The 18944-nt window shown below is 37.6% G+C and overlaps 1 protein-coding gene across 2 annotated transcripts in view; it reads right to left on the bottom strand.

The window, feature by feature from the left end:
• Nucleotides 1-4755: 4755 nt before the first annotated feature.
• The window catches only part of LOC134797750 (neuropeptide CCHamide-1 receptor-like), a 254313-nt gene continuing 240124 nt past the window's right edge, over nucleotides 4756-18944 (bottom strand). For both annotated transcript variants that reach the window (XM_063770109.1, XM_063770110.1), the window contains 3 exons: nucleotides 18339-18476; nucleotides 13929-14042; nucleotides 4756-5123 (listed from right to left, as the gene is read on the bottom strand). In XM_063770109.1, coding sequence (XP_063626179.1) covers nucleotides 5063-5123; nucleotides 13929-14042; nucleotides 18339-18476 — 313 coding nt within the window. In that variant the 3' untranslated portion in view covers nucleotides 4756-5062. The remainder of the gene's footprint in view (nucleotides 5124-13928; nucleotides 14043-18338; nucleotides 18477-18944) is intronic.

Here is an 18944-nt window from a genome sequence, read left to right as displayed (position 1 = left end):
CTGATGTAATTGTGTATGGGAGTGTTTTTGGCGGGTGACTCTTAATATGCTCTATCTTCTAATTAAAGTAATATGTGGGGCTAATGCACCTGTCTAGCCCGCTACTTAACTGTAGAATAGTTAATAGATTGCCGAAGACCATTAATAACTCGAAACTGCGGTGGCCGTAAGGGACTGACTACCTATAAGTTTAACCCTTAAACAGGCCTGACGCATTTTTTACTTTTTATTACTGATTCGGGTAGGTAATAGCTTAAAAAGAAAAGTAATTTCTTGATTTTTTTTTATTACCCCTAATTCAATAAAAAAAACCCGGTGGTTTTTATATGCCCACTGCTCGTGACCAATGGTGCTACGTGGTCCTTATATGGCCACTGCCTTGTTAGCCATACAGAGTATTTTTAAGGGTAAGTCATGTGCAGTGTGCACATCACATTTACACTTGCGTCACAAAATGCACTAACTGCCAGCACTTTCTTGGCTCGCATGGATGTCGTGGCTCGTAAGATTGACCGTTGAATAAATATTTAATTTAAAAACCAAAGGAAACTATATTACTTTTGTACTATGAGGGTTCATTCATAGTAATGAATCTTGCCCTTAAATGTCATGTAAACTCCCTGCAGGGCAGAGGCCACTTATAAACCACTCGAACTTGCCCCAGACGGGCAGAGGTCTCATACGAACCACAAACTTTTAGATCGAATATTTTATCAGAAAACAATAACTAAGGTAAGTTATGACTTACTACACATTACATTATCTAATAATCTACCATAAAAATATAAAACAAAATGCTTACAGTACTTTTTTTGGGCGTAGCGAACTTATACAGCGGGAGAAACGTATAAAAACTGCCATTTGTTGTCGATTTGAACTTGACAACTAAATTTTCAAAGAAATTTGTTTTGACGCCTGTCATTTTTTTACGTTCCGATATCACCCATTTAATAGACTTTACGGCAATAACATTTTGCGGTCGTTGTATTTACTCAGCTCGCCAAAAAAAAATCATTTGCTATGTGGTACTTATAGATACACAACCTGTTTAAGGGTTAAAGCCCTCAAGTCAGTCATAAATGTTAAAATAGCCAAAGTGAAGTACAAATTTACTTGTTGCATAGGGACCATCTGTGTAGTTAAAACTATATTTATTATGTTATAGAAAATAAGCCCATATAACCATAATATAATACGCCCTTAGGAGATTGCATAATTTTCATATAAGTACTTGAGAAAATTCGACCCATATGCCGCGATGGCCCGGGCGTCCGAGTGGTCTAGGCATCTGCCGCGAATGCTGAGGTCGCTGGTCCGTTTCCAACCCTGGGCACTGGAGGCCTTGGTCACTCACACTCGTATATGACATCTTTTTCAGTTTAAAATAAGCCGTTTTCCACCGACTTTCGAGTGACGAAATCGAGCGATCGAAATTCATAAATCGCCCCCCAGACTAAGTTGTGTTATTTTAAATTCAAGAGGCATAAAAAAAAGGAAATGACTTATGTAATTAAAACAGACGGCCATGATGAAAGCGGGACCATCATACACTTAATCGTGAATATTCTTATGGTATACCTATTTATAATAGAGTACCTAATCTTAGCTGCCGAATTGATTCCGATGAGTACTTATATGGGATTATTTACAGCATTTATGTACAAAAAGTTACATAAGTAGGTATTTAAAAAGTTGTCATGTTTACAATAATTTACAACAGAACTTAGAAATAGTTATATACATTAATCTAATATTTCTAGAAGTTATAGCTTGTTAACATTGCGATTTGTATAGGTATATTTATATATAAGCATATATTATATTTACAATCTATAGGTATAACAGAACTGGATAGCAAATACTAATAGTACTTAGTGTGAATTAGGTTCCCGACGAGAGGACCTTTAGCCTTTTGAACGCCACAGACGGCAATTGACGTCAACGCAAAATCGTGATAACGACGCCAAAGACGGCATTTGACGTCGATCGTTTTTTGGAAAACACCCCACTTATAGGTTGGCATTATTTATTCACAAAACTTTACCCCCGTGGCGTCAGTGGCACGGCAAATGGATGCGCCGTTTGGCGTTCAAAAGGTGCCTTTTAGCGACTCAGTAAAATTATTATAAGTACTTGTGTTTCTTGTAAACGATGAGACTAATGTAAAATAGGATAAGTTGTAATTTCGAAAGATATATCCATATAATGTTCGAGATATTTGCTTTAAACTTTAAACCCTACTACGGTAACTTGTTTAGGGTCAAACCGGGTTTCAACACCTATGCCAGAACCTGACTAAGTTCATACTACCTTACGATACATAAAAATAAAAAACCGGCCAAGTGCGAGTCGGACTCGCGTTCCAAGGGTTCCGTATATTACACAATTTTTAACAATCAGTGCCGGATTAAGATATTTTGATGCCCTAAGCATTTCTAGGTGCCCCCTCTCCCTAGGGTCATCAAGATTACATTGATTTTTTGGTAAATTGAGAGAAGTTCATTGCCGCATTACAGCTGAGAATGGAAATCAGTCACATCATTTTATCACGAAAATTGACAGTGCCGCAGCAGTAATGTTGCAACAGAGTACCTAATGCTGTTGCAGTCGCTACCCGAATGTCACCTTTATCATAGCGTAGAAAGTAATAGAAACGCGAGCGAAGCGAGCGCGGAAATTTTTCGATATAAAAACGCAATATGATAGACAGTTGTACATTTTTACTTTTAGTATGGAAATCAGTCACATCATTTTATCACGGAAGTTGACAGTACTGCAGCAGTAACGTTGCAACAGAGTAATGTTGCTGCAGTCGCCACCCGAATGTCACCTTTATCATATATCCTTATAAAGTAATTGAAAACGCGAGCGAAGCGAGCGCGAAAATTTTTCGATATAAAAACGCAATTTTAATTTTAGTCCCAACCAGGCGCGAATCCAGGATTTCATACAGAGAAGGGATGGGACAGTTTTCTATCAGCCTAGCTTCACATAGGGCTCGATATTTAAGGGTCTCAGCGAGGTTGTTTTCATGCATAAAATATGCAAGAAAGCAGAGAGCTTGGAATTGAATTGGCGAAGTGTGAGAAAGGCAGTAGGCCCAGCTGCGAAAGAGGAAAGCTTGGATTTGGATCCACGCCCAAGTGTAATTAAGGCAGAAGATCAACTTTGCCGTAAGGCAGAAGGCCTCGCATAAGACCTAACGCCGAACCGCAAAAGAGTGGGTTGAAATCGAATCTATGCATGTAATCACGACTCTTCTACTGCTACCGATTGTTTCCCAAAGAATTACGCGCCATTATTTTTGCAAATTAGCTTTTGGACAGCTAAAAAAATCGTGTGGTAAAAACGATGTGTCTGTCCCTAATTTTAAAATTTGTTCACCTTTTTCAACCTGGCATTTTGGTGCCCTCCCTGAACGTGGTGCCGTAAGCACGTGCTTGTTTTGCTTATTGGTTACAAAGTCTTTATTAATTCAACCATTAAAGTCGACGAGTACAAAAAACTTTAAGCTAGCTCTCAATTTAACATTTTTTTTAAACATTATTTTTAATTTGACCTTACAATTACTCGTAAGTAGGTAAGACCGTTAAATATTTAAAATGATTATCTTATCAGAAAATTATCACCAATTACTCTAAGAAAACTACTACTCTAAGTAATCCGGCACTGTTAACAATGTATTTTTTATGTGAAACGTGAGTGAAATCTCTTTAAAAAATCCGTAGGGGTCGGATTAAAAACTGTAATTAAGTCCGACTCACGCTTGACTGTACATTTCTAATAGGTTTTCCTGTCATCTATAGGTATAGACCTATTTTATGTATTTTTTTCAAAATTTTAGACCTAGTAGTTTCGGAGATAAGGGGGGGGGAATGGTCATTTTTTGCCTATTTTCTTGAATAACTTCTAAACTGTTGATTCGAAAATTATAAAAAAAAAGTATTTGAAATCCTTACAATAAGCTCTTTCATTTGATATGTAACATGATATAGTTTGAAAAAATTTTTTTTTCATTTTTTCATTTACCCCCCAAAAGTGGCCCCCATGTTTAAAATTCATTTGTTTACGTTACATGTCCGTATTCGGGTCACAAACTTACATATGTGTACCAAATTTCAACTTGATTGGTCCAGTAGTTCCGGAGAAAATCGGCTGTGACAGACGGACAGACAGACAGACAGACAGACAGACAGACAGACGCACGAGTGATCCTATAAGGGTTCCGTTTTTTCCTTTTGAGGTACGGAACCCTAAAAAAGTACCTAAGTATAATAAAACATCCCGGAAACTATAAAGAGGATGTACAATTGTACAGTGTTCCTGGATTTCTTGGAAAAGGCCGGGACTCTTAGTGCTAACACTTTTATCTGGACGTCCTAAAATAAAATCGGGTTTTCATTTGCCAGTATCTGACTATAGTCTATACTATCCTAGGACATTTTAAAAATCTATAACAAAGCCCGGAAACTATAAAAAGGACAATCTCGGCATTTTCAACATTTATCTGGACCTCCTAAAATCCGCAGGCATGTAAAAGCTCTCGGTACTGCTTTTCGCGTCCACATTGGTTTCCATATGCCGCATATGCGTCCCGTTCTCGTTCTCGCAACACTTAGGGAACGGCGCGAGACTGTCGCTCTTGAAGTAGTTCTTTAACGTGAGGAACGCCTCACGTTATTTTTGAAAATTAAAGTACGATAAGCTGTAATTTCTTAACATTTACTCACTTGGTTAGCTAGTATAAAACCGGGTTTTTATTTGCCAGTATCTGACTATAGTGCATACTATCCTAGGACATTTTAAAAATCTATAATTAAACGTAGCCCGTAAACTATAAAAAGGACAATCTCGGAATTTTCAACGACGTTTATCTGGACCTCCTAAAATCCGCAGGCATGTAAAAGCTTTCGGTGCTGCTTTTCGCATCCACATTGGTTTCTATATGCGTCCCGTTTTCGTTCTCGCAACACTTAGGGAACGGCGCGAGACTGTCGCTCTTGAAGTAGTTCTTGAAGTCGTTCCTCACATTGTTGTTGGCCGGGGGCCGGCCGGTCCTTCCTCAGAGCTTCGAGGAGCCGTTGCTGATGAGACGGATGCTGCTGTCACGGTTGACGCTGGTCCTGGGATAAAAACTTTACATTACTACAAAATATGAGATTTAAACGACCTCCTAGCTAGATGTAGTGCATAATTAATTTTCCATCGTATTTTCACGGAAACGTACGAACATATATGTCTTGGTACTTCAGTCAGTCTCGGTAAAAAGTACTGAGGTTAACTGAAGTAGCGTGACAAATACGAACGTTTACGAGAAAATACGATGGAAAACAATTAGGTATGCACTACATTTGTAGTTAGTAGTGGTTCTGCCTACGAAGAAGATGTTCAGTCTTTCTTGATATTTCTTAACAATAATATTTCCTAACACGATAGAAAAAATCGGCAGTAAATGAAATTGTTTTAACATAAAATGTTTAATTTTGTTATACTTTGTAAATAGTTTTTAAATAAATACCTAAATCGGCATTAACAGATCTTTCTACAAAAACAACTTCTCTCGCATTTAATGGCGAACGAAATTCTTTAAATAAACATCTCACGTTCATTCATCGCAATCCAGAAGATCGAAATTCATTCCCATTCCCATTCAATGCCACAGCACTGCAAAATTGAGTCAATGTATAGAATAAAATGCAAGACAATACCAGGAGATGCAGGTAGGTAAGTATACAATGCAACGTTTCCAATTTAGTCTTCAGCTATTTTCCACTCCGTTAACGGTCCATATGTGGTGGAACCTATTTGAATGCATTGCCTGAGCTCCTATTTCTGCCGTATAAGAATGCAAATTGAAGAAGGCAATGAGTATTGCGAGCCCATTGGTTACTAAGTATTTACTGTACCAGGCTACGAACAAGACAAGACATATTAAATAAGAATTTTTTCACTTGTCATGCTCAAAAAGTGCACCTTTATGTCGTGCATAGACGACATAAAATCGCATTTTATGCTCTAGAGCATAAAAGTAAAATTTTCTTCTAAGACTAAGGTAATCGGTCTCAACAGCCAAACAGTTAAAACATATTGCACAATTTTACTGAGCAACAAAATTGTGTAGATGACAAAACTTGTTATATTATTTTATTTTTGCTACAATTTATTAGAAATCCGTATTTTCTGTCATTAAATTTAGTAAATCACATAAAATAGGAGTCGATTATCGTTCAAAAATGCTCCGAAATGTTTGACTTGGCAGAAAACCAAGCGTCTGAAACTCTGAACACATGTTGAAAATTAAAAATAAAAATTAAAAAGTTAGTTGGCGGGAATTGGTTATGTATTATGTTCTTTCGCTTTACGACAATTTCGTGGTGTAAATTGCCGTGAAAAATATAATTTTCTCGGAATCGAAGTGAAAAGCAGAGTGTACAAGGGCATAAATGTCCATTTTTACCCTCGTCTACTATTTTGGTCTTCGCTTCGCTCAGACCAAAAATTGCCTCGGGTAAAAATGGGTCACTTTATGCCCTTGTTGCACAATCTACTATTACTGTTTCTTTTGACTTTATTTAAACATGCTTTGAGATGGAAATAAGTTTATTTTTCTCCCCATAGCAATTTGCGTGAAAGCGCGATCGCTTAGTTTAGTTGTGTACCTAATCTAGCTAGGGGTAATCATGAGATAATGTTATATCTATTAATATGGTTTAGAGCAACAGGGCAGTGCAGCTAGTGTTCGTACATACTTCACAAACAAATTTTTTTGAAGTGAAAACTTCTTTAGCGGTGCTGTGCTCTTTTTGAGGTGGGAAAAAATTATAAACTCGAGACAGCGTAAGGCGTAAGGCGTCTCTCCTCTCTTTCTACCGCACGGCGAAAATGTATACCTGAGCCTGCTGTTTCGTTTTTATTCACCAAAGAACTTTAGTCATAACGTATCATAATCAGGTCAATTATTTAAAACTGGAGTTTTATATCAAGCAATAAAGCTCAATGTTCTAATCTTGTACGGGCTGAAATACGAGGATCTCACAGTTAATCCAGTAACTTTGTCGAATTTTGTAACCTGGCTCTTTTGCGTCAAATCCGGTAGTTCTGATTTTTTGCAGACTTGTTTATGATGTTGGCCCAATGAATAATCCAAGTTTGTGACTTCGAGCGCCGAACGCAACTTTGTCAAAAATCGAATAAACCGCATTTTTTTTTAGATTTGGGCGATTATAACCCTAAAGTACTAGTTTTTGGTAGTAACTTCCTAGGGCGTTTTTAAAGTAGACTAAATTTGCTACAATAAGAGACTAGAATTGTCTCTGTACATCTAATATTTTCCGAGATAAAGCCTTTCAAAATTTTATAATTTTACATCAGTTCTTAAGCGTAATATAAGGGTTAGGCAGGTAATTTATATGGAATTCATCACCGCCACGTTCTACAAAATATTTATTTTCCTTAAAAAAAATTTTTTTTCGAAATGCACTCATACATTTTTTTATAAGATGCGAGGTCTGCAATGCAAGGTAACTTTACAATTTCTATTCGAATTTTAAACTACAGAATTTCGAATTTTAAACAAGCTCACTGACCAGCAATTTCGGAACTAAAGTTTTTCAATAGAAAGGAGGATGGGTCAATTATACATAGTGCTGCAGACATTTTGGACTAGTCATTGAGTTTTCACTTCTGTCGGTACTCCCGGAGTGCAACCCGTTGTTTTTTTTTTAGGGTTCCGTACCTCAAAAGGAAAAAACGGAACCCTTATAGGATCACTCGTGCGTCTGTCTGTCTGTCTGTCTGTCCGTGTGTCACAGCCGATTTTCTCCGGAACTACTGGACCAATCAAGTTGAAATTTAAGTTTAACATATGTAAGTTTGTGACCCAAATACGGACATGTAAAGTAAACAAATGAATTTTAAACATGGGGGCCACTTTTGGGGGGTAAATGAAAAAATGAAAAAATTTAATTTTTCAAACTATATCATGTTACATATCAAATGAAAGAAATTATTGTAAGGATCTCAAATATATTTTTTTTATAATTTTGGAATTAACAGTTTAGAAGTTATTCAAGAAAATAGGCAAAAAATGACCATTCCCCCCCCTTATCTCCGAAACTACTAAGTCTTAAATTTTAAAAAAAATACATAAAATAGGTCTATACCTATAGATGACAGGAAAACCTATTAGAAATGTACAGTCAAGCGTGAGTCGGACTTAATTACAGTTTTTGATCCGACCCCTACGGATTTTTTAAAGAGATTTCACTCACGTTTCACATAAAAAATACATTGTTAACAGTGCCGGATTACTTAGAGTAGTAGTTTTCTTAGAGTAATTGGTGATAATTATCTTATCAGAAAATCATTTTAAATATTTAACGGTCTTACCTACTTACGAGTAATTGTAAGGTCAAATTAAAAATAATGTTTAAAAAAAAATGTTAAATTGAGAGCTAGCTCAAAGTTTTTTGTACTCGTCGGCTTTAATGGTTGAATTAATAAAGACTTTGTAACCAATAAGCAAAACAAGCACGTGCTTACGGCACCACGTTCAGGGGGGGCACCAAAATGCCAGGATGAAAAAGGTGAACAAATTTTAAAATTATGGACAGACACATCGTTTTTACCACACGATTTTTTTAGCTGTCCAAAAACTAATTTGCAAAAATAATGGCGCGTAATTCTTTGGGAAACAATCGGTAGCAGTAGAAGAGTCGTGATTACATGCATAGATTCGATTTCAACCCACTCTTTTGCGGTTCGGCGTTAGGTCTTATGCGAGGCCTTCTGCCTTACGGCAAAGTTGATCTTCTGCCTTAATTACACTGGGGCGTGGATCCAAATCCAAGCTTTCCTCTTTCGCAGCTGGGCCTACTGCCTTTCTCACACTTCGCCAATTCAATTCCAAGCTCTGCTTTCTTGCATATTTTATGCATGAAAACAACCTCGCTGAGACCCTTAAATATCGAGCCCTATGCGAAGCTAGGCTGATAGAAAACTGTCCCATCCCTTCTCTGTATGAAATCCTGGATTCGCGCCTGGTTGGGACTAAAACTAAAATTGCGTTTTTATATCGAAAAATTTTCGCGCTCGCTTCGCTCGTGTTTTCAATAACTTTATAAGGTATGATAAAGGTGACAATCGGGTGGCGACTGCAGCAACATTACTCTGTTGCAACGTTACTGCTGCAGTACTGTCAACTTCCGTGATAAAATGATGTGACTGATTTCCATACTAAAAGTAAAAATGTACAACTGTCTATCATATTGCGTTTTTATATCGAAAAATTTCCGCGCTCGCTTCGCTCGCGTTTCTATTACTTTCTAAGCTATGATAAAGGTGACATTCGGGTGGCGACTGCAACAGCATTAGGTACTCTGTTGCAACATTACTGCTGCGGCACTGTCAATTTTCGTGATAAAATGATGTGACTGATTTCCATTCTCAGCTGTAATGCGGCAATGAACTTCTCTCAATTTACCAAAAAATCAATGTAATCTTGACGACCCTAGGGAGAGGGGGCACCTAGAAATGCTTAGGGCATCAAAATATCTTAATCCGGCACTGATTGTTAAAAATTGTGTAATATACGGAGCCCTTGGAACGCGAGTCCGACTCGCACTTGGCCGGTTTTTTATTTATTATCACTTCAACTCAATTATATGACGGCTTTAAGATAACTCGCTGTCACCACACATAGGCGCTCCCTTAGGTACTAATTTAGCATAACACTAACGCCTATTTAAATTGTGTTCTACATTTACTTAGTTTACTTATGTATATTCCCCAGGCGATGTGATTTTATATTACAACTTTGAAAGAGATTTACGAAAGGGTTAGCCTAGCGATTAAGTCAATCATGTCGCACCCAAAATATCACTAAGGCCGCCATCTCTCCCTAGATTATTATGTTTTCGTTGAATAGCTAAGCTAATTCAAACTTTTCAAATGAATATTCCGAAGCATCGACAAGGGACGTCGATTCTGATTTCACTATTTGTTAAGGTTTTGATCTTGTTTTATGACCTTGACAATCGCTCACGTTGATAGATCGCCGCGCGCGCCGTAGTTTCGTGACTTTCGTCATAGAGAAATATAGTAAGAATAGAGTGCTCCATACATCAATTTTGGTACCAAAAAGACTATTATCTTCGTAGTTGACATCTAGCATCGAGTAGCGGAATTATCAGTACCGCCATGGTATAATAATATACTCCGCCTGGTACTCCATTCCCGTCTTTTCTAGGTCACCTAACTGACACGGGCCTACGTCATCATGCGACAGCGCTATATGATAATATGCGATAGCGCTATATATAGCGGCCATGTTGTTGTGACGTAGGCCCGTGTCACTCTGGGAATGGAAGACCATGTTTTATTAGACTATGAGTACCGCTACTTGATACTAGGTACATGTCTCGTGAATCGCGAGTCACGAAAATTGTATTGAACAACAACTTACAACTAATCATAATGTGGCATATGACAGGCAAGCCAATATACTGTATGTAGATATAGTATCTGTGATGTCCTGTATATATACTAACCTTAGTTGTAGGACATTAATTTAATGATTTCATACTGTTACTAACACATGTAATGTATTAATGTAATGTAATGTTATAATTTAATTTAATTTAATTTTAATTTTATTTATTTTAATTTTTAATTTTATATGGACCTGTGGGCTCAGCACGGTTCCATTTTTATCGTCTATCACTATGCGCGTCCCTTTCGCACTTACATACTTGTGAGAACGTGACAGGCATGGTGACAAGGGATAAAAACGCGACCGTGCTAAGCCGCCTGGTCTGAAATAAAGTATATTCATTCATTCATTCATTCAATATTAAAGCAGAAGGAGTTGAAAATAGAGTTCCGGTTAATCCGGTTATAATATGTATTAGCTGAAAATTGTTGAGCATTAGAGTTTTCGGTCGGTGCAACATCTATTGTCAAGTAGCAGTACTGATAATTCCGCTACTCGATGCTAGATCTCGACTATGAAAATAATAGTCTTTATGGTACCGAAACTGATGTATGGAGTGAGCACTCTATTCTTACTATATTTCTCTATGCTTTCGTGTATAGGGGAGAGGGGGGTAGCTATCACTGGAGGCAGCTTAGAACATATGAGTTTAAAAATGTATTTTTGATGCAATAATGATCCAAATCCATATTTTGGGCTTGCAACATCGACCCACACAACTGTCACCTGACATATTTGAAGTTTGACAGAACATGAACGAACCAGTAGCTTAGTTCGTTTTCGATGCTACCCGTTAGCGTTATTTGTGCAGATTTGTAAGGTTTCTCAAGCTGTATTTGAAGGAAGTGGTTAGTGACACTTAATTTAATAGATATGTTTTATCTATTATGTTTAGTGACGAAGGATGAATAATCAAAATTTGCAATGTTTCTACAAAATAACGACGTTTATTTTTTTAAGTAGGTGTTGGGGTAGTTATGAAAAAAAAATAGGAGGCAGTTTTGATTAGCTGTCTGTTCAAATCTACCCCGGCCATAAGAAATGTTCATATCTGCCCCGATATTGACTGGCATTTAGTATGTAAATTGAAACCGTAATAATATGTATTTTAGTTATTTTAGTAAATGCTAATAATGCATTTACCTAAATTCCATGAACTAAGTGGTTCTGTACTTAATACGATTAGTCTTGTTTAATATAATATTTATTAGAATTTTGTATTTCAGTACAATATTACAAAATATTAAATTAGTACAATTCAATAAATAATTAAAACATTGCAGTTTATTGATAAAGAACAAGTAAAAATGGTACGGAATTATGAAAAAAGGAGAATCACAGAGAACCAAAATATAATAAATATTAAATACTCATATAATCCGTTGCTGCAACATTATTGAGGTAGTTTTGAACAATGTTATGTTCAAAACTGCCTCAAGGGGGTAGCTTTTGTAAGATTTCAATACTTTTCAAAGGTACCCCCACTGAGGTACCTTTGAACACTCCAAAAAACATTAACGTACAAAACTACCCCATCTTTGTTCTAACTGCAAATTATACGAGTAAAATGTTAACACGATTATTTCTAGTGACAAACTGTGCCAAGTACAGATAAAAAAAACGCGTACATCTCGATATTATTGCCGTTACAGCCCATTTTTCAAATCTGCCCCACGTAAGTTCAAAGCTACCCACTCTTGGGGCAGTATCGAACATTATTCCTTGAGTAGCAAAAATCTAATTTGTACTTTTTTCTTTAGCTTTATATATGTGCAAATGCAGTAATTACATAGGTTAATAATGTAGGTTGTTGTGTAGAGGCTTAAAACTGGATTCAATAGGTAATATTTTGAACTATGACAATTAATGTAAAAAGTGTACCAGGCTACCCCCCTCTCCCCTACTCATTAGTAGTATAGTAGAGGTGTGTACTCGATAGGCATTTCGCTCGCACTTATTGGTGGACGTGCACGTGCAAAACGCGTCTAAGTCGTGTCGTAATAATATCAAACCTATAATAAATTATTAAGGCGCGGTGTATAGTAAAATGCGCTCAAAAAAAATGGTTCCAAAATTGAAACCGTATTTACAGACTTTTACAAGGATTTTTAGTAGGTATATAAGAGCGCCATTAGAATCAGCCTCCCGAATTCTCTTTTGTTCCCAAAGGCAAAGGCAAGCGAAGTTAGAGGCTTTAGTGTCTGTCTGACTTTAATTTGATAATCCGCAAAGTTAAACTAACTATTATTAATTGTTCTTTAAACTTTGAGTAGAAATGATTTCATCGGTCTGAATCTTTTGGTGATTTCGAAGAACTACAATAATAGAGCTTAACAACGAACAAGTTAAATACTTACGTAAATTTTAAAGTGAACTAGAATTTTCGAGTAATTGATAGGTATTTGAACTTGGTGGATGGAACAATCATTTTTAACGTTGCAGACTCAAAGAGCTTCAATAATAAAATAACGACAAATAAGTTAAATACCTACGTAAATTATAAACTGAAAAAGATATCATATATTAACAAAAAGTGAAGATCCCCACCAGTGGTGAAGGTCGTATTTGAACCGGTCTTTAGCTATCTGCGGTACTATCCGGGTAAGACTAGGCGTCTTTGACCAACTCTAAGGGGGTGAGGCGTCTTAAGCCCCCCATTCACACTCCTACCTTGTAGTCCGCCTCGTAGTCCGCCTCATTGGGTAGGATTGTGTATGGGAGTCGCGGACTCCGTGCCGTCCTACAACACCAAGTAGGATGCCTCTTGGGTCCTACAAATCCTGCAAGCCCCGCCCACCGCTGTAGTCCGCCGCGTAGGATTGTGTGTGGGTTGTCGTCCTACGTTGCGGGCTACCGTGTTTGACGTATGATAACAATGCGCGCCATTTTTTTGAACTCCAACAAACAATGGAGGAATAGGCATTGCAACAATTATTACCAATACTTAAGAAATATGGCGAATTTTTAGCAGTTTCTATTCCCACACTCTTTTTTATTTTTATCCAATAACAAGAAAATACATAGCAGAAAAGCTATTTTCTTTTTTTAATTGCACGTAACATTTTCAAGAGTAAGTAGACCGACACTTCTGAGAAACGAAGCAGTACCGGTGATGGACGGCAAAACAGTACCGTGTGTGAGCTATTTCTTGCTCCGTTGTCCTGCAAGGCGTACTACAATATAGGAGGGTGTGTGAGCTATATCCTATGCCGTAGTCCTGCGAGGCGGACTACAAGGTAGGAGTGTGAATGGGGCTTTACTAAGATGGCATATAGTCGAGAAATTGGGACCGGTTTATGGCGTTAGCGCGGATAGCTAAAGACGGCGGCTCTCGTATCCGGCATCCACCACCACTGGAGGGCTTCATTACTTTTTCCTTAAGATATGTAATGTTTCAGTTTATAATTTACATAGCTGGTTAGGTTAGTTCGATACTTACGTCCTAGGCACCATGCTGATGTTGGTCTTCCTGCTGGAGGTAAGTCTCCGGGACGTGGAGAGAGACATGGAGCCCCGAGTACCACGGGCCGAGCCGCCGCGGCACAACAGGTATCTAGAACAAATAATATTTTATGTAATACTAGCGACCCGGCTTCGCACGGGTTAACAAACCTGTGGCCCTAGTGAAAAAGGGTACAAGTCACGCGCAGCTTAGGTGTAAAAGGGCATAAGTGTTACGTGGAACTTACGCCCTTTTACAACTGCGCTGCCTGAGACTTGTACCTTTATTCACTAGGGCCACAGAAACATTCCTCAAGAATCACTTTATTGATAGGTGAAAACCACATGAAAATCCATTAAGTAGTTTTCAGTTTATCGCGATTATACAAACAAACACACAAACAGACAGACGCGGCGGGGGACGTTGTTTTATAAGGTGTAGTGATAATATGTGACGTTCCACGGCAAAAGGTACTTTATGGCGGCTGGCGCTTACGTCGCATAGCGCCGCAATAATATTGGAGCGGCGTTAATAATAGCGTAAGCGCCAACCGCCATAAGGTACCTTTACCCGTCGGACGTAACATATATCGTCAAGGTATCCAATTTTATAAGTAGGTAACATATCAATTTATTCTGTCTCGGCACTACTCAGCAGGGTATAATATTAAAGGGTACCTATTTTAATTAAACTACTGTAGAATAAATTAAGCTGGATTTATTTGCTTCAATGGGTTCGCAATCCGCAACCCCTAGGTTCAGTGTCACTAGTGCCCTACTTGTACTGGTGACATCTTTAACATATTACCAAAGATTGTAATTCCGCATAAGATAAATAAAGTCTAAGGAAAAAACGTGCCTCGGAAATCAAGAAAGTCATTATCGAGTAGATGGTGTCACACCTTTGGCCTATACTCGGCTAGATGGCGTTGACGACACCGTTTGATATTTAACAATTTTAACACATTGAACAGTGAAAGAAGTGGGTCAAAGTCATTATGGCTTTCTAAAAAAAAAAACGTTTATCCATACATATATTCATTTTTTGATATTTTTATACATTTTCAATTTTAGTTTTAATCGAGTGTCGATAGATGGCAGTAAATTTACAGTGACTACAAAATTTACTATGACAATAACTCTATACATACTATCTAATTACCTAGGTAAACGTAGCCATCTAAGTAACACTAGACTAGGCATCCATATATTATGTCCTTGGACTGATGGCAAGCTATTGTGTCACAGTGATAGTAGTCAGACTCGACACGAACGCAAAAAACCGGCCAAGTGAGAGTCGGACTCGCGCACAAAGGGTTCCGTCCCATTACGCAAAAAACGTAAAAAAAACTTTTTATATTGATTTAAACTAACATGATCTTCATTCATACTTTTGTAACTAACACGGGACTTAATCGCGTAAAACTTCCGTCGCGATTAAGTCCCGTGTTAAAATCACTTTTGTTGTATAAGAGTCCCACTTAAATATTTATTTTATTTTGTTTTTAGTATTTGTTGTTATAGCGGCAATAGAAATACATAATCTGTGAAAATTTCAACTGCCTAGCTATCACGGTTCATGCTCTATCTCCTGGTGACAGACAGACAGACGGACAGCGGAGTCTTAGTAATAGGGTCCCGTTTTTACCCTTTGGGTACGGAACCCTAATAACGTTGTTTACGTCATCTGATACAGACGTAGGGTTTTGCTTCCGAGAGTAATGGACACTTTACCACGTACGATATTTGCAATTGTCATACTTTGCCGACGTGCTTGTATCATCATCCCGAAACTACAACGGAAAAAACACTCTAATACTTACAGCCTTAAGACTATGTTACTATGAAGCATGTCTAACATTAACATCTATCAGATTTGCAAAGTGCTCTCTGGCGGGAGTGAAAATGTTTTTCACCTCAGCAGCTCGAACAAGGGTACTTTGCATCTTAAAAACAGTGAGCAAAATGCGATTTTGCTACGCTCGTGAATCTATTATAGAATCTTTCGCTTGCACGGTACTCAAAATAAGCACTCGAAGAAATATCAAACTTTGATATCTTGTTGTACAAATAACTATTGTAAAGATAAAGAGGAACAGATTCCATCGAAATATCGTGGAAAAGTCGACCATATTATGAACGACATACGTGGCATAATGGTTTGAGCTGTCATGTTGGAAAATTGACGGGCTTATAAGTTGTACAGACGTTTTACTCTCATGGGTGTGTCAGGACAAATTAGATACAGTGAAACCTGGTTAATTGGCACCTGGATAAATGGAAAACCTCAATAATTGCAACCAAAAGTCCGGTCCCGGTCCCTTGAGACCAAAAGGCCTCTATAATTAAAAGTTTGGAACCTCTATAATTGCAATTTACATTTTAGTGCTTTTCGTAATTTTGCCTCTGTAATTGACGACATCGCAAGTAAGACCTCTATAATTGACACTGTGCTAAAAAAATCCGTTATGTTTGCTTTTCTTTTTACCTCTATTATTGAAACGAGTCTTACTTATTACCTCTGTAATTGAAATAATGTAGTTGTAGACAGCAGAAACAATATTTTAATAGTTATGATCATTTTATTTATATCTTCATCCAGAATTCAATTTATTTATTGGGTATCTATCACAGCCTGTAGTAGGTGAAATAGTTTTGATTTAATCAAAAACAAAGTATGCTTTTTACATTCTAATAAGACTTTCTTCTACAATTCAAGGGAATTTTTAAACCCAAATGATTAATAAGATAATAAAGTAGTAATTAATGTAGTGCAAAAGTACAAGTATAGACAGAAGCAATATAAAGAACAGAAACCCAGAATTTAAGCGTGTAAATCTACTTTCAATGGTTATTTGCACCTCCATAAAAGAAATTTGTCAGAACGCAACCTCTATTAATGAAAACCTCTATAATTGACACAACGATTTCTTGAACCTCGTTAATTGACACGACCTGCTTAAATGAAAAACCTGGTTAATTGACAAAAAATGGCCGGTCCCTTGAGATTGCAATTATCCAGGTTCCACTGTAATAAGAAACCTCTTACTTACATTAATAGATGTCGTTAATTGCTATGAGAGCGCGAGTGTTACAGAATAGATGTAGTGCATAATTGAAGGGATGTTTACAAAAACAACATACATGAACTGACTACACTGGTTGACACCTGAAACGATTAACAATGTTCTTAAAAAAGTGTCAACCGCTCTAAGCAGTTATGTTGTTTTTGTAAACATCCCTTCAATTATACTCCTTCGTATTTTCTCGGAAACATTCGTGTTTGTCATGTTACTTCAGTCAATCTTAGTAATTTTTGTACCGGCACTGACTGAAATAGCAAGACACGTTCGTACGTTTCCGTGAAAATACGATGGAAAACAATTATGCACTATATCTGAAACACTCGCACTCTCATAGCAATTAACGAGTAATTTTAGTAATATGACCATTAGGTACACAAACAATCATTTATTCAGTGCCTAAGTAGGCTTTAATATCCTTCATAAATAAATAATTATATAGCTCCAAGAAATATGCGTCTAAGTGCCTTGAATCGAAATGAGGCGTTTGTTTTCATTATCGGGAAAACTTTCTCACAAGTTCCTACAAGTTAATTTACTAGTTCTGTTTATAAATAGCTTTGTTGGCTTTATATTCCTACAAATTTTATATTAAGGGAAAAATGAAAAAAAATCACTGCTTCCGGCAAGACTTGATCCTGCGACCTCTGCAACGAGGAAAGGAAAGAATGGAAAGTTTCGCGCGCTTCTGGTAGGCTTCCGTAGTTTAGTTGACTAAGAGCGATGCACGTATTGCAGAGGTCGCAGGTTCAAGTCCTGCCGGAAGTCGCCATATGTTATAATTTTGTGCTGTGAGGCTGAGATATTCAAGTCAATAACAATATACATAGTATCGTATCTGTTGAAGTGCTTCCTGAAAATGCCACTGGTGCAGTAACGGGCAATGGTGTTGACGCAGCTGTTGAGAAACAACCGATTGCAAATACTTCTCTAGTCATTATAGTCCTCACGGGATCAGTGGCGTAGTGTGAACTAATCTAGCCGTGGGCGAAATCACATCTGCGAGGCCTTTTTCTTTCACTGTGCCCGATAGGGCCTCGCGCTAGGCCCCCCTTGGGGCGCGAGGCCGTGGGCGACGGCCCACTTCGCCCACGCCTAGCTACGCTACTGCACGGGATGTGAGGCAATTGATAATCAAATAAATAACAAGAATGATAGTGACGCGCCTATTGAAGTGCTCCCTGAAAATGCCACTTATGCAGCAACGGGCAATGGGGTAAACATGGCTGTTAAGGATAAATCAAAATCCCACGATTCATCATTCGTTGTAATCCTGTGCTGTAAGGATGTAGATAGAGTCAACAATATAACTAATAGTGACGTACCTATTGAAGTGTTTCCTGAAAATGCCACTGGTGCAGTAAAGGGCGATGGGGTTGACGCAGCTGTTGAGGAAGGAGAAGCAGAAGCCGATGATGCGCAGAGCGTGCCACCAGCCGTTGTAGTCCTCCTGGGCTGTAGGGCTGTGGATGAAAAAAATATTAATACACCAGATGAAACGAATTAACTCTTCTAACTTGTTAATCTTTAGAACTAGACTTTTCAGTAGAATCACATAATTAATGTTTTTAGAATGTATCAGCAAATTGACTTAACTGTAAAGCTGCTAAATGTTAGGGACTAATAAAACAATAACTATTATAACAGTAGTTAAAATGGGGAGAGAGCATAAGTTTGTACTTTAAACTTTGAAAGAAGTCGCGGGTAGCACAGTCAAAGGTTTTAATTTCGGACCCATTTTGTAACTTGTCACAGTGTAAATAGTATGAGGTCTCTAGCGACTTTCATATTGATTGTCACTGTGACAAGGTACGAAATGGGTCATAAATTAAAATCTTCGACCGTACAGTCTAGGTCACAACAATCTTTATAAGCCAACGTTTCTAAAATATATTAACACGCCTCTAAGATACTGACAATAAGCTCGTGTA

The sequence above is a fragment of the Cydia splendana genome, chromosome 15, assembly GCF_910591565.1.
Source record: "Cydia splendana chromosome 15, ilCydSple1.2, whole genome shotgun sequence".
NCBI classification, from domain to species: Eukaryota; Metazoa; Arthropoda; class Insecta; order Lepidoptera; family Tortricidae; genus Cydia; species Cydia splendana.
This window is presented reverse-complemented; position numbering and strand designations above follow the sequence as displayed.